The following is a 25,612-nucleotide window of genomic DNA, read 5'->3' as shown; positions in this document are numbered from 1 at the left end:
ATAAGAAATTGAATTGACCTTGATAAATCTTCTATTGCCTCACATGCTTGTCCTTGAACTATCTTGGTTAATGAAACTATCTCTTTAGTTCAAGTGAAATGTGCTTGCTTATATTTAGGCAATCTCTTGAGTAAAGTGATTCAACATTTGATTATTGTCATATCTTATGATTGAGTCATCTAGTTTAAATAAAAATATGTTGGTTGAATGTTTTGTATCTTGAAGAAACTAATGACCTTCTTTCAAGAAAGAAAAGGAGTTTGTTAATAATGCAGGATCCTTGAGCAAGAAAATGAGAGATCTCAACTTGAAGGATATCTCCATGTAAGATACAATAAACATTCACATGCAAACAAGAGAGAGGACCTTCTTCAGCCAAAAGTTCATACATAAGAAATCTAGTAGGTATTTGACTGAAGAATGCAGAATGAAATGGTAATTCTAGATACTTCTCTCATAAATTAATTGAGCAAAGTCAATAACTTAAGTCTTATTACGACATGATTAAAGTCTTTAATTATTAATTTTTGATATCATGTCTATAATTGATTGAATTGTACTTTTAGAGAGTGTTTCATGGTTTGCCAAAACTAGAATATATCTTTGCATATGTCATAACCATGAAATACACAAGTATATGCTTAAAATTTTGATGTAAAATAACTTATGAGAAGTTATGAATCCATGAGCATAATGAAAATGTTGTTTGCATGATACACATATAAATGATACACAAGATAAATTCTTTATTCTGCTCTTTCGTGTAAATTACTTGAGAATAACAAAAAGAGAGAGAGATAAAGAAAAGAAAATGGATATTATTCAAGAGAAGTAAAATCCAAGTAGAGGCAAATACCCCAATCTTAAGGAAAAGCAAAACAAGCATAATATATTCGGCACATTTGGAAGGGATAAAATTCGTAATTAATTACACTTAAACAGGAATAGTTTGAAGTGAACTTTATAAATTTTCTATATTGCTCATCATAGGGATGGTGCCAATGGGGAGGCTAGTGGTAGTACCCGGCACTATTTGACCCAACTATTCGGTGTAGGGCATATTAGGGACGGCACAAGAGGGAGGCTAGTGGTAGTACCTCGTGCCCCTTCCAACTCCACCGGATAGGGAGCAAATAGAGTATAGAGCATAAGAAAGTTATAAATGAAAGACAAAGTTAATGAAAGTAGAATTAAGTCAATTTTTTTTAATCACTTGAAAACACACTTTAAGGATAAAATCATTGCAAGATTATATTTAAATAGGGGGAGTTTATTTGAAAAATATTGATTTGGATCCTTGACATGCTTGTTCTTAATATTTTAATGCATGATTTAACACATGATTTATTTTGCATATGGTATGATGTCTTGATTTATTGGTTCTCAATGTTTTGTAATGCTTCATCCTTGGACAATTTGTTTGAATGTTTGAATTGCTACATAACATCTTTTGTTTGGTTCTATTGAAAAGAAATTTCAGATTTGTCGTTCACAATCATCTTTAAAATCTGAAAGTTAAATAAATTTGTAAAAAGGAGAAGAGAAAGATATCTCTATTTAGGCAGAATGAATTAATCTTGATCTATCCTTCAACTTGCCTAAATTTGGTATATAATGTTCAAATTCGTACCAAAACTCAACATTTAATACAAAGATTCTGAATATGCTCTTATATGTTTGAAATATGTATTTTCAATCGTAATGATTTAAGATGAGCTATAATGTGGAAGATACATATCTCAAATTATGATTTTGAAAGCCTCAATTGAAAATCCTATGTAATTCAGAATCTGATTTTGTATACAAGCTTAAACTCAATATGATTTCTAAATAAAATCTTAATGTAAGAAAAACAGAATTAATTCTGATGCCTTTGGTTGATTGCTCCGATACGCATCCGAAACATATCATTTCTTATCTTCAAAGTGTACTAATATTGGTCCAAATGATGTGTTTTTCGATGATCTTGATTGCAAACAAAAATTTCTAAATATATGATTTTATTTTGATATTAAAAAGATTTATTGTGTTTCATGAATACATTGGTGAAAAACTATGATTAAGAAATTGAGTTCTAAAAATATATATATTTCAATAATCATCTATATGTTTTTCTCCCCTACATTATTAAACACTTCTATCAATAGAGTGAATGATCTTAAAGCTAGAAATATTTCAGCTCACTCAAATGATTCTAAAAGAAAGAAAATGTAAATGCGGTTGAAAGAAACTAAGCTTCAAATGAATCATTTTCTGATTAATATTTCTACACATTTTCTCTAAGATTATGAGAAAGCATAACTTGTTCGTAAAGGATTAGAAAGAGTAATTACTACAAATTTTGAAATAATACTAGATTACTCTACATTCTCGATGTCATAGAATTTCAGTGTTATTCACGTTTATCACTATAATCTGAAATTCAACAATTTAAAATGATTAAAGAAGAATGCATCTTTTGAGGGGGAGCTTTAGATATTCAGTATCCTATCCCAAAGACACTTTATTTTGATGCATGCTTTGAACTTTATGGATTGATTTTGATGAACCTCCTTATATTGCAAGACATGCTTTAATTACCTTGAGATGAGTTCTATAAAGGTTGTCTTATCTCAAACCTTGAGTCTTATGAAAATAAGCTGAAACTTATAGAAAATATATTTTTGAGATTGACAATTTTGTTGAACATTATCTTAGGATTCTAAACTCTTAAATGGAATGATCAATTGAGGGGGAGAAAGAAAATTTCAGAAGGAGAGGTCTTATGGAACTTAATTACATGAATCTATAGGAGAGGGAAAGAATACTAAATGAAAAGTGATCCTAATACTCTCCAATATGTATCATCTGAAATTTAAATCTGAAAATCTTTATGATACACCTTGAGGCGTGTTATTTGGTTAGTATATCTTATGCATCACTCATGAACCAAATTACAAATCTTAAGAGCCTCTAATTTAATAAAACAGGGGGAGAACAATGTATTAAATTTTCTTGAGTATCTCTTAGAAAATCTATTTTGAACCTCACTAATGAGTTTTAATTGGCTTGCTCTTTAGAACTTCTATTTTGTGCCAATTCATTATTTTATGTATCAAATTGTGCTTATTTTCTAAAGGAATAAAAGAAAGTCTTTAAAAGAGCTCAAAGATGTATCAAAAATTGCATAAACTCATATTTTAGTATTTGTGCCCCCAATGCTCTTATTATCATAAAAGAACTTTGAAGTCATTAAGAATTAATGATCCAACATGATGATATGTTTTTCCAAATATATAAGTTTTGATCTTTTACTCTGAAAATTAATTAAATTGCTCTCATGTTGATAAAATACTTAATAGATTGGGCAAAAGGTCTTAAATGAACAAGCTTTCATACTTAGTGAAGAGAGGTTAGATTTCCACTCATATTTTTCCTTGACTATCATTTGTGGTACTTCTTGAATTAACCTAAGGAAGATTCCACCTACACTTGATTAGAAAACTATCTGTGGTATCAAATTAAAAAAACCTCTTGAATTCACACTCGATGTGTTCTGCTCTGATCTGTGTACTTAATGTTTCACTATCTTTTTGATGTTGTCAAAAAGGGGGAGAAATATCTAAGTATATGCTATATACTCAGAATGCTTTATTACTTTGAATTGAATACAAATCAGCTTAAAATTTAAATATGTTGATTGTGTTAAGCTGATTAAATCTAAAGCATTATCATGAAGTATGTTTTTAAATATATATGTTTTCTACTTCATGCAACTTAGCTATGTATTACTTCTAGAAATCAATATCTTTTATATTGCATATACTCCAAGTTTTGTCATCATCAAAAAGGGGGAGATTGATGACCCAAAGATTGATTCATAAATTGATTTTGATGATCACAAAACCTTGAAGTATAGATACTAATGCTTATGTTGCAAGGAGAAAGATATTTATTTTGCAAGGAACATAGCAAGTTGGGAGAACACAAGAAGGCCTCCAAAGCTCTCAAGTTGGAAGAAAGCTACAATTTATTGGCCCAAAGTTTAAAGTTCAAAGGATTCAAATTGGAGGAGTAAAATCAAAAGAAAAATTCAAAAGAACAGTCTTCGAGTCGACTCCAGTGGAATTCGAGTCGACTCCGGAGAAGTATGAGTCGACTCCGGAGAAGTATGAGTCGACTCCTAGGAGTCACAGGCAGAAAAGTCAGAGAGCAGTTTTCGGGTCTGAGATTCGAGTCGACTCCAGTGGAACGCGAGTCGACTCCGATGGTTGGTAGGTCGACTCCAAAGAAAGCAAGAGTCGACTCTCAGCGGAACACAAGGAAAAAGTCAGAGAGCATTTTTGGGACTCTGAGATTCGAGTCGACTCCCGCATTGCACGAGTCGACTCCGAGACTCCGCGACCATCAACAGACAGAAAACCAAGTTACTGCCTCTGAGATTCGAGTCGACTCCCAGACAGTTCGAGTCGACTCCAAGGCAGCGCGACCCCAAAAATGCAGAGGATCAGTTTTCGGGCTCTGAGAGCCGAGTCGACTCCAAGAGAATCCGAGTCGACTCGAGGAAGAAAATCAGAAAGTATGTCCTCTGGATTCATGGGATGAGCCGACTCCGAAGATGCCAAGTCAGCTCCAGATGTTGGCGAGTCGACTCCGGGTTAAGTCGAGTCGACTCCCAGTCAAGGCATGCACTTTAATTCAAATTTGGAACAGTAGCCGAGTCGTCTCCAGTAAAGCACGAGCCGACTCCTGCAACAGGCGAGTCGACTCCTGATCGCGCGAGTCGACTCCGATCCCAACGGTAACATTGTCAGGAAATGCAGACTGTGTCCAACGGCTCTTTTTCTTGTCTCTAACGGCTATATTCTTGTTTCCACGCCATCTAAAGCTATAAAAACAAGAAGAGAGCTAGGGGAGAAGTCATGGAAGTGGGAGAGAACTTTTAGGGAAGAGATTCCAAACAGATTACAAGGGAAATCTCCCAAAAGCACAAAAGGGCCATTCAAAGTGAAATAGAGGGAAGAAGAGCATCCAAGTGAATCCCAAAGCTTCCTCTCCATCCGTGTGCTGCCTCAGTGATCCTCCACTTCGTGCCAAATCAGAAGAGGGTCAAGTAAAGAAGAAGTCGAGCTCCTTCATCTTCCAAACTCGTTTGAGGACTTCACTTTACTCTATTTGCTTATAGTGTTATATTTGCTTGTTTAAGAAGCTTTGATTTATCTTAAACTTTGTTATAATATCTTGTAACTTGATTCAATCACGGGATTGAATCAAGGGGTAAAGGTTTGTTGGTGAGCCAAAGGGAAAACCAACGGTGTAAGGTTTGTTGGTGAGCCAAAGGGAAAACCAACGGGGTTTAGGTTTGTTGGTGAGCCGAGGGTAAAACCAACGTGTAAGGGTTTGATTGTGAGCCCGGGAAAACAATCGGAGTGGTTCTAGTCGGTGAGCCTGGGAAAACCGACCGAGTTCGTTGTGCGCTCGTAAAACAACAAGTTGGGTTGTGAGCTTGTAAAACAACCGGCTGTAATCGCTAGGATTATAGTGAAATTCCCAAGAGGTCTTGGGGAGTGGATGTAGGTGCTGGGGTGCACCGAACCACTATATTTTTGTTGTGTTTGTGATGCTCTTTGTTGACTGACCTCCTCACTCACTTACTTAGATATTAAGCTTGCTTAACTCTTCTTCGTGCATCCTTTAGTTGCAAGCATAATCAATTTACTCAATCATTAAATTGAATAGCATACTAGGGCAAAATTAGACTAATCTTTTATTGAACCCACTGCTTAATAGTTGATTAGATTAGAATCATACTCTTGCTAAGGTTAAGCTTCACTAAGCATCCATACAACTTAGCATAATTAATCTAAAAGATTAGAAGTAGTTTAAAAGGTTTTAAAAGACCCAATTCACCCCCCCCTCTTGGGTTGTCACCTTGGGCAACAATACCTGATTTTAAGAGAAAGAAAATAGGGCCTAAAACAGTGGATGCCATATTCATAGGTTATGCAGCCAATAGTAATGCCAATAGATTTCTAGTGATAAATTCAGAAGAAAGTGATATTAGTAACAACACCATCATAGAAGCCAGAGATGCAACATATTTTGAAGGCACCTTTCCACTTAAGACTAGAGTAGATAGTGGTATAGCTAGTAGCTCTAGTAAAGTAAGGACAAGTGAAGTAGAAGTAGAAGCAGATCCTAGAAGGAGTAAGAGATCCAGGGTAGAGAAAACATTTGGAGATGACTTCTATACTTTTCTTATAGAGGACTCTTCAACTACCTTTGAGGACGCAATGAAATCCTTGGATTCACCTTTTTGGAGAGAAGCTGTGGATAATGAGATGCAGTCAATTATCCAAAATCATACTTGGGAATTGACTGATCTTCCTCCTGGTTGTAAAACTATAGGGTGCAAATGGATCTTTAAGAAGAAACTTAGGCCTGATGGCTCTGTAGATAAATTTAAGGCTAGATTAGTTGCCAAGGGCTTTACTCAGAGACCTGGGGTAGATTTCTTTGATGTTTATGCACCTGTAGCTAGGATTACTACTATTAGAGTCCTTATAGCATTAGCCTCCATTCATAAATTAGTGATTCATCAGATGGATGTTAAGACAGCTTTTCTAAATGGAGACTTAAATGAAGAAATTTATATGGACCAGCCAGAGGGATTTAAAATTCCAGGCCAAGAAAATAAAGTTTGCAGACTAGTCAGATCTCTTTATGGTCTTAAACAAGCACCCAAGCAATGGCACTTGAAATTTGATGAAACCATACTGACATTTGGATTTAAAATCAATAGTACAGACGAATGTGTATACCACAAGAGAGTTGGACACAAATTTGTGATCTTGTGCCTCTATGTAGATGATATACTGATCTTTGGGACAGATCTTCAGATAATTGATGAAGTAAAACAATTCTTAACTCATAAGTTTGATATGAAAGACTTGGGACAAGCTGACTTAATTTTAAATACCAAAATAATTAGAAGTGCAAAAAGTATTGAGTTATCCCAAAGTCATTATGTTGACAAGATACTTAATAAATTTAATTATTCCGATTGTCAGCCTGTCTCTACTCCATTTGATCCCTCTACTCATCTTAAGAAGAACTTAGGAACTCCTGTCCTTCAAAGCCTATATGCTCAAATCATAGGCTCACTAGGATTCCTAACAAACTACACCAGGCCAGACATAGCATATGCTGTAAATAGACTTAGTAGATATACTATTAATCCAAATAGAGATCACTGGACAGCATTGGAGAGAATTCTTAGGTATCTTAAGGGTACCAAGTCCTATAGTTTGCACTTTAGTGGGTTTCCTGCTGTTCTAGAAGGCTATAGTGATGCCAACTGGATCAGCGATACCTTAGATGTTAAATCCACCACAGGATACGTCTTTCTCCTAGGAGGTGCTGCTGTGTCTTGGAAATCTACCAAACAAACCTTAATATCTAGGAGTACCATGGAGTCTGAACTGATAGCTTTAGACACTACTAGTACTGAGGCTGAGTGGCTCAGAGATCTACTAATAGACCTTCCTGTAGATGAGTCACCTTTACCACCTGTCTCCTTACATTGTGACTGTAAATCTGTAATAGATAAGTGCAACCAAGAAAATGCCAATGTAAAAATGAACAGGCACTTAAAAGTGCGTCATAAATCATTAAGATATAAATTGAAAAATAATGTTGTTGCCTTAAATTTTGTTAAATCAGAAAATAACTTGGCTGATCAGCTTACTAAAGGCTTGTCTAGAACAGTAGTTCTAGAGTCGTCGAGGGGGATGGGGCTTAGCCCATAAAGATAGATCACCACGGTGGGAACCCAACCTTAAAAGGTTCAATGGGTAGAAACAAACCGGAGTGTGACTAAGAGGAGCACTATTTCATGTTTTCCTCATCCCTATGGCGCTAGTGCTCATAAAAGCAAGCGGTAGGATGAGTTCGTTTGTATAACTCTTAATGAGTCCGAGACCCAAGAGGCAGGAGCTTCCTTGCTAGCTTCCTTATTAGGACTCACCTATATGTGCAGTCGTGAGGCCGCGATTATGGGAAATGGGCGATTCCCTAAAAAGCACATGATAGATATCTGCGCATGGCCATAACAGCGCAACCCGCTTAGAACCCAGATCGGGCTATATTATGTGTGTTGTTGATTTAATCTGAGCCATGGACCGAGGTTCAAGGTTAAGACCACCTTGGCTCCACAGATGTAATCAATTGTCACTAAGTGAAGGTTCAAACCGAAAGGTACCTACACCTATTACATAATATAAGATATCCAGCATTTTATTTTGATTTTAAAATTATTTAAGTTTTTTTTTTTGTGGGGGATTGTTGAAAAAAAAAACCTTAAATGCGCACGCGGCCAAAATCTCGGGCCGCGTGCGCGTTTGAGAAAAAGGTAACGCCCAGCGGGCGTTACGCATTTGAAAACGGACGCGTTTGAAAACGCGTCCGCAAAAGACCAAATTGCCCCTGTAAAAACCCCTATTTAAACCCCTTGATTTCATCTCTTTGAGTACACGAAAAATTTGAGAAAAATAGTGAAAAAATTCTGGAAAAATTCTTCTCCCTCTTAGCCACTTCGAAATTTTGTTTTTACATTTTTTATTCAGTTTATTTAGTTCTTTTCATTCCGTTCTTTGCTGGATCTGCAAGTCCGATCGGATTCGCTTTGACTTCTTCCGAGACGTGCCGAAGAAGAAGTTGTAGGGTCGTCGTATCTCCGAGAAGGATTGCCGGGTGACCCGTACGTGGGGGCAAATACTTCTTTGGGACAGCGTCTACGCGCTTCGACCTGCCTTCAATCAGGCTACTTTCTTCTACTTTTATTTTTAATTTAATATTAGTAGATTTGTAGGATTTGAAATTCTATAATATAAATTTATTAAATGCATAGATTTATTTTGTGCTAGAATAGATTTATCTTGCATTGAAATAGAATTATTTGGATGCCGAATAATACGCATGTATATTATTCCCTTTAAGATTTTCCTTTAATTGAATTAATAGATTTATTGTTTATTTATATGATTTATTGCTAACAATATATATGTATGAAAAATAAATATGTCCAGCTTATTTAACTCTTTTTAAAGTTTTAAAATAAATATAATATTTATCTTTTTTACCTAATCTACATATTTTTTATCTCTTATTTTTCAATAATTTAATTTTTTATTAACTTTTTAATATGTATTGCAGGTGTCCATTATTAGCAACTTAAAAAAACATTCAGGTGGTGTATTTTATTTCTGCCACTCCCTTCACATTTTGCGTTGTAAAAATTGTGCCATATAAATGGAGCATGGATGGTGGAAGATGGTTGAGTGACCTTTCCGAGTAATTCTCCTAATTTATCATTGTATTACTCTTAAACCTCATGTCACCCTTCAAGTTAAGTTAGATGTTGATTCCACTATATCACAATTTTTTGAAAAAAAAAATCACATTTTTTTAAAAATATCTGATCTATAGATTTTAGATTCATTGGTTCACATCCCATCTTGATGTTATGAATTTTTCTTCCACTAGCACCTTCCGCATGCTTATTTTAAGATTTGAATTGCTTTAGCAATAGGCCTCCTTACCTTGGCATCAAAAATTATTTCCCAATCCCACTAATGTTTTAAGTAAGAATAGGCAAATTGTTCATCTCTCTCTCTCTCTCTCTCTCTCTCTCTCTCTCTCTCTCTCTCTCTCTCTCTCTCTCTATTCTAAGGCTTCTTATATTTTTTAGGCCAATTTTAAAAAATGATTTATTGATATTTTAAAGATAAATATTCTATCTTTTTGAGATAAAAATAAACTATTTTATTTTAATGATCCAATTGTACTTTATTTTTCTTCAAAATAAGGGAGTCAATATGTGCATAAAATGATCCAGCTAACTACTCTATATTTATTTTTTGCTATTTTATGGGAAAGTAATTCTTTCATGAAATGTAAAAAAATGACTATAAGGTTAAGAGAGCACATAAGAAGATAGCTCTACCTCAATAAGAAGATGATGGAAAAGAATGAACAGCAAAAAGAAAATAAGATGGTAATTAACCTAAATTTATATTGAATAAGTAATTATATATTAAACTATCAAGGTGCCTTCTACTAGAAATCCTCTCCACCTCTAATCAAGCACCGCACAAACTCTTCCAAATGGGCAAATATACCCAAATGAGATGGCACAAGAGCATGAAAAAGCGAGAAGCTTTGTCTCCAAAGCAGGATGATGAAGCAAGCCCGAGCTATTGATGTATATGGGTTAGTTGAAGGGTTTCTTTCCAGGTGTACTTTAGCTTTCTAATTTTTCGACTTCAAGGTATTTCTGTAATATTGCTTTGTTTAATGCTCACTAATTAGACATTTGCTTCTTCTTTTTCTTTTAATAATAATAATAATAATAATAATAATAATAATAATAATAATAATAATAATATTATTATTATTATTATTATTATTATTATTATTATTATTATTATTATTATTATTATTATTATTATTATTATTATTATATATACAATGGTAGCTCACATCATTCTAATGTGAGCACACTTTCGGCAGAGTAAAAAAAAGAAAAAGAAAGAGGTGACATAAAGAGTATAGGAGCAAAGCCGGACCCATCTACAAGACCTCTCTCCAAAATAAAAAAAGGGGTAATTGATGGGCGGTCCCGTGTTGGACCGGAACCTAAGGAAAAGTCCTTGTTGACCAGTAGTTTAACTTCCGGTCCTTTACGATTTTAGATTTATATTCAGAGACGAAAATACCCTTTACTCCCCTTCGCAATAAAAGGGGTCAATCAATTCCCCCCTTTTTTTCGTGCGTGTTCTCTCTCCTTCGCGCCTGGGGTTTTTTTTTTTTTGGGTGTCCTCTCTCTCCCAAGCCCCTGTTCTCTCTCCGCTGCCGGCCACAGCCCGCCCCCTTCTGAGCCCCCTCCCTCTTCCAAGCCGAGATCTTCCATGGAGGAAGGGGAAAACTCCGTCACCGACCAGCCACGACCAACGCGGAAAGGAGATCCACCGCGTCGCCGTCGACCACGCCCCGATCTGGCGGAGAGATGTCTTCCCTGAGCATGGCCCGCCCCCCGAGTGGAGAAGAAATCTGTGGCAGGATCCAGAGGAGGAGGCCTCCGCTCGCACCCACGGCCGCCACGGCTCGCCAACCGTGCACCGCCACCGGCCATCGGCCGACCCCCTCCCGCGGCCGCCATGGCCCGCCCTCCTTCCGGCACTGCCGACCTCGCGGGAGGAGAAGAAGCGAAGAAGAAAGAAAAGAAGAAAAGAAGAAAAAAAGGAAAGAAAAAGAAGAAAAGAAAAAAAAGAGAGAAAAGAAGAAAAAATAAATAAATAAATAAATGCATAAATAAATATATTTACGAATGAATGAATAAAAAATAAATAAATAATTAAGATAATAACTAAATATATTTCAATGAAATAAAATAATAAATAAATAAACAATAAGGGAGGAGAAGAAGAGAAGAAAAAAGAAAAGAAGAAAAAGAAGAAAAAGGGAAAAAAGAAAAGAGAAAGGAAGAAAAGAAAAGAAATAAATAAATAAATGCATAAATAAATATATCTACGAATGAATGAATAAAGAAATAATTAATTAATTAAGATAATGTTGCCCAAGGTGACAACCCAAGAGGGGGGTGAATTGGGTTTTCTAAAAATTATGTTCCCTAATTTTTGCTTTGAATTGAATGCAGCGGAATAATAAGATGTTATTTACTTAAGCTCTAGGCAATTACAAGTAAAGTAGTGGAAAATTAAGCTAGAGCAATTATACTATAGCTTTAGGGTGCAATTGATCTAAAATTAACTTATAGTTGTATGATTAATTTTAATCTATGTGTATGATAAGAATGAAGAGGAAGCTAAGCAAATTCTAAACAATCACTTATAACTCTATAGAAAACAAAGCTAGAGATATTACATAATCAAGTACGAATGTAAGGCATGAAATACACGAGATAAGGCATCACAAACACAAAGATGTATAGTGGTTCGGTGCACCCCAGCACCTACATCCACTCCCCAAGACCTCTTGAGAATTTCACTATAATCCCTCAGATTACAGCCGGTTGTTTTACAAGCTCACAACCCAACTTGTTGTTTTGCGAGATCACAACGAACTCGGTCGGTTTTCACAGGCTCACCGACTAGAACCAACCGATTGTTTTTCCGGGTTCACAATCAAACCCAGTTGGTTTTTCCAAAGGCTCACCAACCACAACCTTACAACGATTGTTTTCCGGGTTCACAATCAACCCAGTTGGTTTTTCCAAGGCTCACCAACCACAACCTTACAACGTTGGTTTTCCCTTTGGCTCACCAACAAACCTTAACCCATTGATTCAATCCCTTGATTGAATCAAGTTACAAGATATTAGAACAAGAGTTTAAATCAAATACAAGCTTCTCAAATAAGCAAATATAGCAAATATAAACAAGTAAAGTAAAGAGAAGAAGCCCTCAAACAAATTTGTAGATGAAGGAACTCGGCTTCTTCTTTACTTGACCCTCTTCTTATTTTGCATAAAGTAGAGGATCACCGAGGCAGCACACAGTTGGAGAGGAAGCTTTGGGATTCACTTGGATGTTCTTCTTCTCTCTCTTTTACTTTGAATGGCCCTTTTGTGCTTTTGGGAGATTTTCCTTGTAATCTCTTTGAAATCTCTTTCCTAAATGTTCTCTCCCACTTCCCTCACTTCTTCCCTAGCTCTCCTCTTGATTTTATAGCTTTAGAGAGAGTGGAAACAAAAATCTAGCCGTTAGAGACAAAAATAGAGCCGTTGGAATCAAGAAAAAACTAGCCGTTATGCCTCACAGCATGCTGGAGTCGACTCGGCTGAAGTAGGAGTCGACTCGGCTGAAGTAGGAGTCACTTGTGAATAGTAGTCTGTCGGCACTGTAGCTGGGAGTCGACTCCGCACTGTAGCGCTAAAGTAGGAGTCGACTCCGCACTGTAGCACTAAAGTAGGAGTCGACTCGAGCACTGTAGCGCTGAAGTAGGAGTTGACTCGAGCACTGTAGCGCTGAAAATCAACTCTCTGTCTTTTTGTTTGTTCACAGTCGGAGTCGACTCGTAGAGTATCGAAGTCGACTCGAGCACTGTTTCTTGAAACTCCAGAGTGCCAGAGTCGACTCTAAACTTCCAGGAGTCGACTCGAGGACTATTCTTTTGAATCTTTCTTTGAATTTGCTCATCTAACTTGAATCATTTGAACTTGAAACTTGGGCCAATAAAGTGTAGCTTTCTTACAACTTTTCTTGAGAGCTTTTGAGGCCTTCTTGTATTTTTCCAACTTGCTATGTTCCTTGCAAAACAAATTATCTTTCTTCTTGCAACACAAACATTAGTATTTATACTTCAAGGTTTTGTGATCATCAAAATCAATCTTTAAATCAATTTTTGGGTCATCAGATAATAACTAAATAAATTTCAATGAAATAAAATAATAAATAAATAAATGCATAAATAATTATATCTACGAATGAATGAATAAAGAAATAATAAATAATTAAGATAATAACTAAATTTATTTCAATGAAATAAAATAAAAATAAATAAATAAGAAGGGAGGAGAAGAATAGAAGAAAAAAGACAAGAAAAGGAAAAGAAAAAAAAAAGAAAAGGAAGAAAAGGAAAGAAAAAGAAAAAAAGAAAAAAAAAAGCAAGAAAAAGGAAAATGATCAGTAAGTGGCGATTAGGTTAGTAAGCTTGGTACACATGTAATATAGTATGGCAAATATTTAAGCAAGCTTAGCACATAGTTAGTCAATGTTTGAAAACTTAATCTAGCCTAGCATACAATTAAATCTTACTTAACTGTGTGCCGAGAAGATTTAACTATGTGTCAGGCTAGATTAAGTGTTCAAACATTGATTAACTGTGTGCCAAGTTTACTTAAATGTGTGCCATGGTATATTACCTATGTGCCAAACTTCTCTGCACACACTTAAATCTTCTCTGCACACAGTTAAGTGTTTTATACATCACATAGTTAAGTTAAGTATTCTCTGTACACAATTAAGTCTTATTTGCACACACTTAAATCTTCTCTACACACAGTTAAATATTCAATGCATCACACAGTTAAGTATTCTTTTTCTTTCCTTCTCTTCATTTTCTTTTCTTTTTCTTCTTCTTTTTTTCTTTTCTTTTCTTTTCTCTTTTTTCCTTTTCTTCCTTTTGTTTCCTTTTTCTTCTTTTTCTTTCCTTTTCTTCCTTTTCTTTTATCTTCTTCTTTTTCGTTCCTTTTTTTCCTTTTCTTTCCTTTTTTTTCTTTCCTTTTTTTCCTTTTCTTCTTTTTCTTTCCTTTTTTTGTTTCTTTTTCTTTCCTTTTTCTTCTTCTTTTTTTCCTTCTCTTTTTTTTTTCTTTCCGTTCTCTTCTTTTTCTTTCCTGCTCTACACATAGTTAAGTATTCTCTCCATCACACAATTAAGTATGTGCAGAAAAAACTTAATTGTATACAGAGAACACTTAACTGCGTGCATTACACAGTTAAGTATTTTTTTATACAATTAAGTCTTCTCTGCATACACTTAAATCTTCTCTGCACACAGTTAAGTGTTCTATGCATTACACAATTAAGTTAAGTATTTTCTGTATATAATTAAGTTTTCTCTGCATACAGTTAAGTGTTCTCTGTACACAATTAAGTTTCTCTGCATGCACTTAAATCTTCTCTGTACACAGTTAAATATTCTATACATCACACAGTTAAGTTAAATATTCTCTACACACAATTAAGTCTTCTCTGCACACATTTAAATCTTCTCTGCACATAGTTAAGTATTCTATGCATCACACAGTTAAGTATTCTTTTTCTTTTCTTTTTCTTCCTTTTTTTTCCTTTTTTTTCCTTTTCTTCTTTTTCTTTTCTTTTCTTCTTTTTCTTTCCTTTTTCTTCTTTTTCTTTTCTTTTCTTCTTTTTCTTTCCTTTTTCTTCTTTTTCTTTTCTTTTTCTTTCCTTTTTCCTTTTTCCTTCTCTTCTTTTTCTTTTCTTCTCTGCACACAATTAAGTGTTCTCTGCATAACTTAATTGTGTACAGATAATACTTAATTGTGTGCACTACATGGTTAAGTTTTTTCTGTACATAATTAAGTCTTCTTTGCACATATTTAAATCTTCTTTGCACACAGTTAAGTATTCTATGCATCACACAGTTAAGTTAAGTATTCTCTGTACACAATTAAGTCTTCTCTGTAGCAAGGAGTATGCCTGCGTGTTCCGACGAGAACACCGAAAAAACCAAATTCAGACACTTAAATCTTCTCTGCACACAGTTAAGTGTTCTTTTTCTTTTATTTTTCTTCTTCTTTTTTTCTTTTCTTTTTTTCCTTTTCCTCCTTTTTCTTTTCTTTTTCTTTCCTTTTCCTCCTTTTTCTTTTCTTCTCTTTTCTTTTTTTTCTTTCCTTATTTTCTTTTTCTTTCCTTCTCTTCTTTTTCTTTCCTTTTTCTTTTATTTTCTTCCTTTTTCTTTTCTTTTCTTCTTTTTCTTTCCTTTTTTTCTTTTTCTTTCCTTTTTCTCTTTTTCTTTCATTTTCTACACACAGTTAAGTCTTCTCTACACACACTTAAATTTTCTCTCAACATAGTTAAGTATTCTATACATCATACAGTTAAGTTAAATATTCTCTATACATAATTAAGTCTTATATGCACACATTTAAATTTTTTCTGCATACAGTTAAGTGTTCTATATATCACAGAGTTAAGTGTGTGTATAGAAGACTTAATTGTGTACAGAGAACACTTAACTGTGTAATATACACAGTTAAGTGTTCTCTGTATACAATTAAATCTTCTCTGCACATACTTAAATTTTCTTTTTCTTTCCTTTTCTTCTATTTTTTTCTTTTCTTTTTTTTTCTTTTTTTCTAGTTTTTTCTCTTTTCTTTTTTTCTTTTCTTCTTTTTTTCTTTTTCTTTCCTTCTCTTCTTTTTCTTTCCTTTTTCTTCTTCTTTTTTTCTTTTCTTTTTTTCTTTTTTTCCTTTTCTTCCTATTCTTTCCTTTTTCTTCCTTTTCTTTCCTTTTTCTTCTTTTTTTTCCTTTTCTTCCTTTTCCTTTCTTCTTTTTTTTCCTTTTTTCTTTTTCTTTCCCTCTCTTCTTTCTCTTTCCTTTTTTTTCTTTTCTTTTTCTTTTTTTTTTCTCTTCTTCCTTTCTTCTTCTTCTTTCTTCTCCTCCCGCGAGCCAGTGGCGCCGGAAGGGGCCCGAGGGAGAGGGCCCAGCCGTGGCGGCCGCAAAAGGGGGCCGTAGGAGAGGGCCCGGCCGTGGCGGCTTTATTTATTTATTTATAATTATTTTATTTCATTAGAATATATTATTTATTTATTTATTTATTCGTTCATTTATATTTATTTATTTATGCATTTATTTATTTATTTATTTTTCTTTTCTTTCTTTTTTTTCTTTTTTTTCTTCTTTTTCTTTTCTTTTCTTTTTTTTTCTTTTCTTTCTCTTCTCTTCTTCTCTTCTTCTTTCTTCTTTCTTCTTTCTTCTTTCTTCTTTCTTCTCCTCCTATGAACCGGTGGCGCCGGAGAGGGGGCCGGGCCGTGGCGGCTGCGGGAGGGGGCAGGGCCGCAGGAAGGGGCTCGGGAGGGGGCGAGCAGGGGCCGGCGGCGGCCGCGGGAGGGAGCTCGGGTGGGGGCGAGCTGTGGTCGGCGGCAGCCGGACCTTTTTCTTCTGAGAACGGGAGATTAGGAGGGGCAGGGGCACGGGAGGGGGCGGGGCCGTGGGACGGGGCTCGGGAGGGAGCGAGACGAGAGGGAGCTTGGGCAGGGACGGGTCGTGGTCGGTAGCGGCTGCCCCTTTTTCTTCTTCTTCTTCTTCTTCTTCTTCTTCTTCTTCTTCTTCTTCTGGGAATGGGAGATCAAAAGGGACAGGGGCATTTTCGGTATTTTTTGAAAAAAATTAAAGGGGCTCCGGAATTAAACTTAGTAGAGATATTGGATGGAAGATTTTAAGACCGGTCAAACGGGGACTTTTTGTTATAGCGCCGTCTTTTGGAGGGTGGGGAATTAATTACCCCATTTTTTTTTCCTTAAGACTGATACCAACTTCGCCCTCCTCTCTCTCTCTCTCTCTCTCTCTCTCTCATACACACAAAAACACAAAGTGAATTAAGACACAGCGGTAGTATCATGGTGGGAGCTTCTACTGAAAACAAGTCCTTGGATTAAAATTACATGGTTAATGCCAAGAGAGATGCATATAAAAGCGTCAAGCTTTTGGTTTTTGATAACAATAGCTTCAGAGCACACCTTTTTTTTCTAGTGTAAAAGCACCTTAGTACATCACTTATGACTAGAACATATAACTAGAGATGGAAAGGGAGTAGAAGATGAAGGGATATAGGGAGAGAGTGAAAGATAGTGTTTCATCTCTCTCTGGGTTTAGCTAAGTAATGAAATGAAACCATGCATGAGGTGCTTCACTACTAAAGGGAACCTCACTCCATCACCGCTCCAGCCACCACCAAGACTCAGGCGGGGCTTATCTCAAGCCCATTCTCCTCTCGCGGCTTCCCCTTGTCGCGACCATTGGTCCCCTCATTTGCCTTCATGGCTTCCTTGCCGCTGCTTTCCTCAGCAGGCACCTGCAGCTCGACTCCAGCCTTTTGTACGCCGATGGTGACTATGTGCTCGAGCACGGCAGGCTCTACGACGACCTTCTTGACCATGTACTTGTATACTACGTAGAGCAACATTTGGACGGCACCAAAGGCGAATCCCAGAACGTTTGGAAACTATGTTGGGCAAGACAGCAGCAACAAGCCGAAAGTTAGCGAAAGATACCGCTGATGCAGTTTTTTTTTTTTCCGTTTTGTTTTGTTTTCTTAGTTTGGTGGACTCCATACGGTTAATGGATGAGAAACTATACCATGACATATAGGTCGTTTGTGAGCAGTCCGTAGAAGAACCATGCCACTGCGCTTATGGTAAGGAAGAGCGACAGCGTGAATGGCATGTATTCTACGCTTCTTGTGCGAACAACTTGCCTCTGCGATTCAATTTAATGGGAAAAAAAAGTTTTCATTCTTATGCGTTCAATGCATCAAATTATTTGCTAGTAAGAGAAGCAAACACGCGAGAGAGAGAGAGAGAGAGAGAGAGAGAGAGAGAGAGAGGTTTCTTTTGTTCTCACAATGATGCTCAAAGGAGCAGCGAAGACAGTAGCTGAGAAGCACATGCAGATCCAGCCAAGAACTTTCACGCGTTTGGAGCCTTTTGACAGCAGAAGAGTAGAGAGAAGGATCAAAGAAAAGAATCCCACATTCAAGAGCAACATTATTTTAGCAGTGAAGATCTGCAACTCCAAAATCGTGCATAACTTAGATTACAATTTCATAGGTAAACGGTTTACAATAGATTGTTTAAGAAAAGTTTAAGAAGATTCAGAATTCACGTACCCTAGCAGATCTCGGGGCATAGGCAAGGTACATGATGATGTATATCATCTCGATGACACACCCAGTTGAATTAATGGTAATTAGAAGCATGGAATTAGTCTTGACAAATGCATAAAAAATCCAAAGCATCGCACTGAACAGTGCAACCGAGTAGGGGACTGATTAGAATCCTCCCGTCGACCTCTTTCGATATACTTGATAGAATGTAGGCCTGTGGTTGCAAGCAAAGTAGGCTTAGTTACTACAAAACAGGTCAAATAAAATGGTAACGAAGTATAAAAGAAATAATTAAGAAAAGAAAGAAAAAGTAAGAGTAATTCTTACACTGGGGCAAGATAAACCAGGAAGGAGCTGACATTGCCTGCAAACAGTTGGTAGATGAGTTGGTATAATTAAGTGAAAAATAAGGCTATGTACAAACTGAGCATAGAGCATTTATATATGTGACGATTTGACATATATGTACTTGTGTTAAACTTCGACAAAATGGAAGAAAACATGAATGCAGTTCTAGATTAATCTTTTTAATTAGGCTATAGATTTGATATGCCATATATATATTATCAGCTCGCAATAATGTGCATTCATTTGTCCAAAATCTTATGAAGAGAAAATGATAGTGGGCAAGAAAAGACAATGGACAAGAAAAGCGGATGGTTCCTAGCTCCCTTTATATCAAAAAAAAAAAAAAAGGATAATGGACAAGAAAAGCACAGACAAAACCATGGCTTAGTTAATTTACGATTTCAAAATGTTATACCAAGTACGTTTTCGAAAATAAGTAGTAGTGGAATTTGGCTAGAGTCCATTTCTCAAGTTAGTAAAAGAAGTCTCCCCTCCACTGACGGACGCCAACTTGTAAATTTTACTTTGGCAAGAGTGGGGGCCATGTTCCTCTCCCAGAAGCACGAGCATGAATACCTCATTTTAGTACACAGTTCTAACTTTGAGTAACTTGATTCAAGGAATCAAGCCAGATACACTAACTTAATTATTCCATGCCCTTCCAAAAGATGAAAAAGAACCATTAAAATTAAGTTCTAACAGCCGTCCTATGCATGACGGACTCAGAACACAGCGGCCCCCGCCCCCCACCCCCCCAACAAAAAAAAAAAGAAGAAAAGGAAAAAAGAAAAAAGAAAAAAAAAAGATTGTAAATTCAAGATATGCGAGAAGGATCGAAATAGTGAACCAGACTTTTTTTTTTTTTTTTGTTGGGGGGGTGGGGGGGGGGCGCTGGGGGGGAAAGGGATCTTCAACAATGATGGAATAAACATTATGAGATTCTATTGAAAGAAATAAAAGGAGGAAGCTAAGAAAGGAAAAAGAAAAAAAAAAGAGGAAGTTCATCACAGTGACCACCTATGATTCCAACAATGAAGGCCCAATGACCAGCCATCTCTCAACTTTCAGGAATAGTCTTTAAGACCAGGGAGAAAGAAGGCAAGATGAGCTCAAGAGGAGGAGCAAGAGCAAGGGAAACCTCCCCCTCAAAGGAAGAAAACAACCCCTCTCTACTATCTCTCCCTCTCCTTTCTATATTGATACCATTGGTGTGGTTCTTAAGGCCTTGGGACGAAGGACCATTATATAGTGGAGCATGGAGAATGGCCATTTCCTTCTTAGGATCTCAGAAGTGAGGAAGTCCAGGTTGATCAAGACACAAACAAACTAAACATAGAAGTCATGTGATCCTGCGGGCCGAAAGTAACATAAAATTAATGGTTTATGTTTCATTTTAAATGTATAAAATGTTTAAATGTCCCACCGTAAAATGCTAGCTAGAATGTACACCGTCCGATGATGCAATGCAGTACGTATATGCACTTAGACCTCGTCCTTGCGTGGAAAAGCTACCCATTAAAAAAAGCTGCCTTTTCCCATATTAAAATGCTTCTTCCACGTCACCCCCAAACAAACACACACATCCCTCTCTAGCCGTTTCTTCTCCACTCAGCACACAAAACCCTAACTACCTCCAAGCGTATAGGAGCAAAGTCGGACCCATCTACAAGACCTCTCTCCAAAATAAAAAAAATAGCAGCAGAATCGTCGGAAAAAATAAGAGCATCGATGGCGACTCTCTTTCAGCCTTTGGTTGGACCTAACTTTGTCAGAGTCGAAAACATCAAAGTAAAGAAAGGATGGTTGTCGTCTTGTCGACCAGGATCCGTAGTGCGGCCCGGTGCACCGAACGCCAAATCGGCGAACCTTGGAAAATAGACATGTGGCACGATGTCTCCACAAGGATAGGTTCATGAATTTCGACCGAGCAGCTGACCCCGAGATCGCAAAGTCATCGGTTTGCCGGCGGCAAGTTGGAATTTATATTTTCGTTGGGACTTTGGGGAGGGGGTTGGTTGGAACTTGGATCTATTGCTGGGGGCTAAAAGGTCCAAGCCTACTGTTTGGTCGTCAGTTGACTACTCTTGTGGGAGTTCTGTCACAATAGTTTTTTTTTTTTTTTCAAATATTTCACTCCACAACTCAATTAAGAAATTATATTCTACACTAACTATATATATATATATATATATATATATATATATATATATATATATATATATAAAATGAGCGGCTATGTTTATTGGCGTGCACAACCACATCATGCATGCAATGTAGGACATAATTTCTCCTACTCTTCCTCACTCCAATCTCCGCCATATGATGATTTATAGAAAGTTACATGAGACCTGCCTCTAGTCTATGCCACTGCTAAGATACATTTACTATCTACGTAAACTAAGTCGTTAATCTTCAGCTCACATGCAGTTTTTGTTTTATGGGGTGTTGGATCCTCTTGCTTTTACTTCTTTGAACTCATTATTCTTAGATTACTTCTTCATGGACAGAGGTGGTATCTTTCTCATGAAAGAAGGATTTACCTTTTTTCATGCGAATTCACTGTTGGATTGTGCAATGATCGCTCTAAGAGCCATGCAAGTGGATGGATGAAAAAATTCAGAGTACTTTAAGATCTGTGTAGAACGTGATATAATAGTTGCCATTATGAAAGAAGATCAATCATTCTTTCATGCAAAAGATGCAACCCGAACCCCTTCTTTATATGCTTAAAGTTTTATTCTGTTTTTCCATCATTCACCATCTTCATACTATAGATTGATAGGTCTTCTTCTTAGGCATATTTCTGAAGCTTGTTTTGGTTTGCTCCAGTGGCTTCATAATTTTAAAAAACGAAAAAATAAAATCTAGGAGGAAAAAAATTCCTGCCTAAATTCAGAAGAAGGCGGGACAGGTCCCTCGTAGCAACTCACAAAGGACTACAACTAAACTAGTTGGAAGCTTTACAATTTTCTTATGTTGCGTGCCATTTAATGTAATTAAAATTTAGTCACCCGTTTCTGAACTTTGATTGCTAAATTGCAGCAAATAAATTAATTCATGCAATATATTTTGACTTTCAGCTCAGAATGATTAAATCCTTCTAGTTTTGCTTGAACGAACTCTGATCAAACTCTTTTCTATTACACGCCAACATATTAAAATTATCATCAAATGTACCTTATTCCACCCCTAACTTGTAACATCATTCAAATTTTTCTTATTGAGTATTCATTCAAATTTTTGTCAGTGTTATTTGCAAATAAAAACATAAATAAAAACCCATCTAATATGAGCTTAAAATTCATCACATCTTTAAAATGTTACTTAATAGGGCACTCATATATACCATTACTATTTAGTAGTCATCAAGTCTGACCTCCATACACCGTAAATTATTGCGGATAAAAAGAGAGTTCACATCAAATATTTATAGGAGGATGGGATGTACTAGAGTGGTTACATGAACAAGCCGTAAATATTTATGACATCTGTGGAAGTAAGGTTGGAAATGAGCTTGGGCCAACCCAACATTTGTTGAGCCACGTAGGTTTATAGTTAGACATTAGGCCACGCTCGAGATTGTTCAGATTAGGCTTGGACCTAAAAATAGATTCCAAAAAAACTTTTAGGTTGAGCTCAGGCCAATGCTTGGCCTGGCACAAATACCAAGCTTGAACTTTGTTCTAAAACCCAAGCCTGAACCCTAACCCAATCCATCCTGGTCTAAATTTATTATTAGGATATTTTGCTAGGAGTCTTTTGGGTCGAGTCAAGTATTTGGCACAAATTGGGCCAAAAATTCTAGGTCAAAAGGGCTAAGTTGGGATGAGGCCAGGCTTTCGGCCTAAACGGGCTTACTTATATTATGCAGGGAACCACGCAGGCCATTGGAGAAGGTTAATTCAGAGTTTATGCTATGCAGGGACACCTTCAAGCCAACCAAACAACGCTGCATTCAAGAAATGTATCACATAAATGGAGAAGTATTACGAAGACTCCATCCTGGTTCTTCTCCAGCATTTGCAAGATGTATGGCTCACTAACAAAGCTCTCAAGGCAGTCTTCCCACTTGCCTAAACCCTTTCCAATCAGCAAAAAAAACCTCTATGGCCAATTTTCTTAAGGATCTACAAACCACTATAGGAATAACTGAGAAAGGCGACGGAATATTGCTGATGCTAGAAAGAAGCATCGGAAAAAGGTCAAGCGGGCTCAGCTTTGCCGACGCTAGATAAAAGTGTCATCTTATTATTGATTTCCAATGACACTTCTTTGCGTTGGCATGTTAAAACTATTTTTAGCTTTGTAAAATCTATGACATTTTAAAGCGTCGTCGGAAGCCAATAAACATCCAAACCCTAACTTGACTCAGCCTAGCCCTTTCTAAATTTCCTCTCTCTTGCTCTGCTACCTTCCTCGGCCTCCTTCTCCTTCCTCTCATCCGGCCTCCTCCTCCGTCACTAGCCTCTCCCTGCCCCCAGCCTCCTCCTCCATTGCCTCTCGCCTAGCGTCCTCCTCTGTCACCAGCCTCTCCACCGGCCTCCTCCTCCATCGTCTCTCGCCCGACCTCCTCCTCCGTCGCCTCATCCTTGATCCTACAGAAGGTTAGTCCACTTGCACGTTTTCGTCCTTCCCGCCATTTAATTGTTTGTCATCAATGGGTTGGGGGAAAACGTGAGTTGGGGGAAAAACCCTCATTTCCTTCTATTTCATTTTCTTTTTCTTTTCTAGGCAGCGGAGTCCAAGCACACCTGTCGTCCGGTTGCTAGCCAATTGAACCAGATCTAGAGAATTAGGAACAGGCAGCGGTGGGGGAGGGCCTCTAGTTAAATTTTATGAGATGCCAATAAAGTAGAGAAACAGAGGTAAGGAATGGAGTGGGCTGAGAGGAGGATGGGCACGATGATGGGCTTAATAAGATTGGGCTTCCGTAACGTTGGAATGCACTAATTTGTTGGGGAGTAGAGGTGAAGCATTAGATTGGAGAGTTGGATAAGATGAGGGTTTGACTATTTGGAATGTTTTTGAAACTTTAAATTTTATGGGGCTATAAGGTTTGTTGTTTGTTTTTATACCTTGCAGGATAACTTTATTTAGACAAGGTTGATATTTATCCTCTATCACATTTAAAATCTAGCCTATGTGTCCTTAAAATTGTAGGCATTATTGAAGAGTGGATTGTCAGTTATTTGAGTTAAAAATATCACTTCTCTTTATTAATTGTATCCTTTGTTTCTTGTATTTGAAGGAGGGGTCTCTGAAGTTTGGGGGATCCAAGGCTTGGACTTGAGGGAAAACATGATTGCGGATTTGGACATAGAATTTCGTAGATAAAGACTAGGTGTGCTGTGAGCTTATGTGTTTCAGCAAAGGAAAAAAGTATATATTTATAATGCATATATGTATCTATATATATATACAACACTTGTATATATATAGATATTAATTATGAGACTATGTATATATTCCAGTTTACTTGAAACGCATATTATCATCTAAATATCATTGCTTGATTCATTGATCTGTTTTGATATTCATTAGTTTACCGACTTAATAGCTCATGCATCGAGAATTTAATATACTTACTGCAATCAAAGTTTATAAAGTGTATGTCAATTGCTAAGTTCTTTTTCTTATAAATTTTTATGGAATATAATATTAAATATTTTTGTTTTATCTTTTTTAGATAAGTTGCAATTCAATCAGTGTTATCATGTATTTTTGTATAAGCTTAATAATTTTCATATTTTTAACTTCTAAAGTTTCTTATCTTTTCTTTGCAGGTTCTCGATACTTTCTCTACTCGTAGAGATGATGATGTTGATGATAATGCCATCGACCTCTGATAGCTCTTAGACTATTTATTTAGGAGTTTTATATGTATATTTTTATATTTTTTGAAGCACATTATAAATATAAATTGATAATGTAAATATAATCATATTTAACAATATGAATATTTCGAACGATCTGTTTGATTATGACATGTGTTATTATATGACTTTTATTCTATATCTGTTTAGTATATATAAATATATATAGAGTTTTAAATTTTTTAAAAATATTTTTTTAAAAAAATAACTCTTACAATGCTTTAATTTGTTTTTCTTTCTTTGCCCTGAGATTCGTGAGATGAAGATACTAGGCCTGTGCTGGGCAATGGACCAGGCCCTTACACTAGGCCTAACCAAATAATTTCACAAACTTCATTTTAGTTTGCATCACATGATGAACACCTCTAGCATTATTACACCTAAAATCCTAAAAAAAGCTTGCCAAGATTTTAACACTTCTTAGGAAAGATACCAACTGCTTGAGCTAAGCTTCGCTCAACAAGCCTATAGAAGTGCTACAAGAAGTAACCTGAAAACCTTGAAATATAACAAGTTTCGGAACGTCAATAATATACGATATTGCACATATAACCAAAGAACATTTCGAATAGGTTACCAGAAAGCTGACTGTTGCCCAAGGTGACAAGCCGAGAGGGGGGGTGAATTGGTTTCTTTTAATTTTAACTATCTTACTTGTGTTAAATGATGAGTTAGTGAACTTAAACAAATCACAATACAAACAACAAGAAGTATAGTGGTTCGGTGCTCTCCTTAGCACCTACGTCCACTCCCCAAGCGACCCCTTGGGAATTCATTATAATCCCGCGGATTACAGTTGGATTGTTTTCCGGGCTCACAATCCAAAAACCTTTACACTTTGGTTTTCCGGGTTCACCAAAAACCTATGTTGGTTTTACGGGCTCACCAACGAACCTATGTTGGTTTTTCGGGCTCACCAACGAACCTTTACACTTTGGTTTTTCGGGTTCACCAAAAACCTATGTTGGTTTTACGGGCTCACCAACGAA

General features: G+C 36.5%; 1 protein-coding gene across 1 annotated transcript; it reads right to left on the bottom strand.

The window, feature by feature from the left end:
* Nucleotides 1-17,130: 17,130 nt before the first annotated feature.
* On the bottom strand, nt 17,131-19,823 carry LOC120112040 (bidirectional sugar transporter SWEET13-like). The gene is made up of 6 exons (XM_089926771.1): nt 19,768-19,823; nt 18,730-18,766; nt 18,406-18,616; nt 18,141-18,302; nt 17,877-17,996; nt 17,131-17,742 (listed from the first exon to the last, which is right to left on the bottom strand). Exons 3-6 carry the CDS (start codon nt 18,532-18,534, stop codon nt 17,479-17,481), a joined length of 675 nt encoding a protein of 224 aa, XP_089782897.1. The 5' UTR covers nt 18,535-18,616; nt 18,730-18,766; nt 19,768-19,823; the 3' UTR covers nt 17,131-17,478.
* Between the last annotated feature and the right edge of the window lie 5,789 nt (nt 19,824-25,612).

The sequence above is a fragment of the Phoenix dactylifera genome, chromosome 12 (genome assembly GCF_051530095.1).
Source record: "Phoenix dactylifera cultivar Ajwa chromosome 12, Ajwa_hap1_PhDact_Kaust_v1.1, whole genome shotgun sequence".
NCBI classification, from domain to species: Eukaryota; Viridiplantae; Streptophyta; class Magnoliopsida; order Arecales; family Arecaceae; genus Phoenix; species Phoenix dactylifera.
This window is presented reverse-complemented; position numbering and strand designations above follow the sequence as displayed.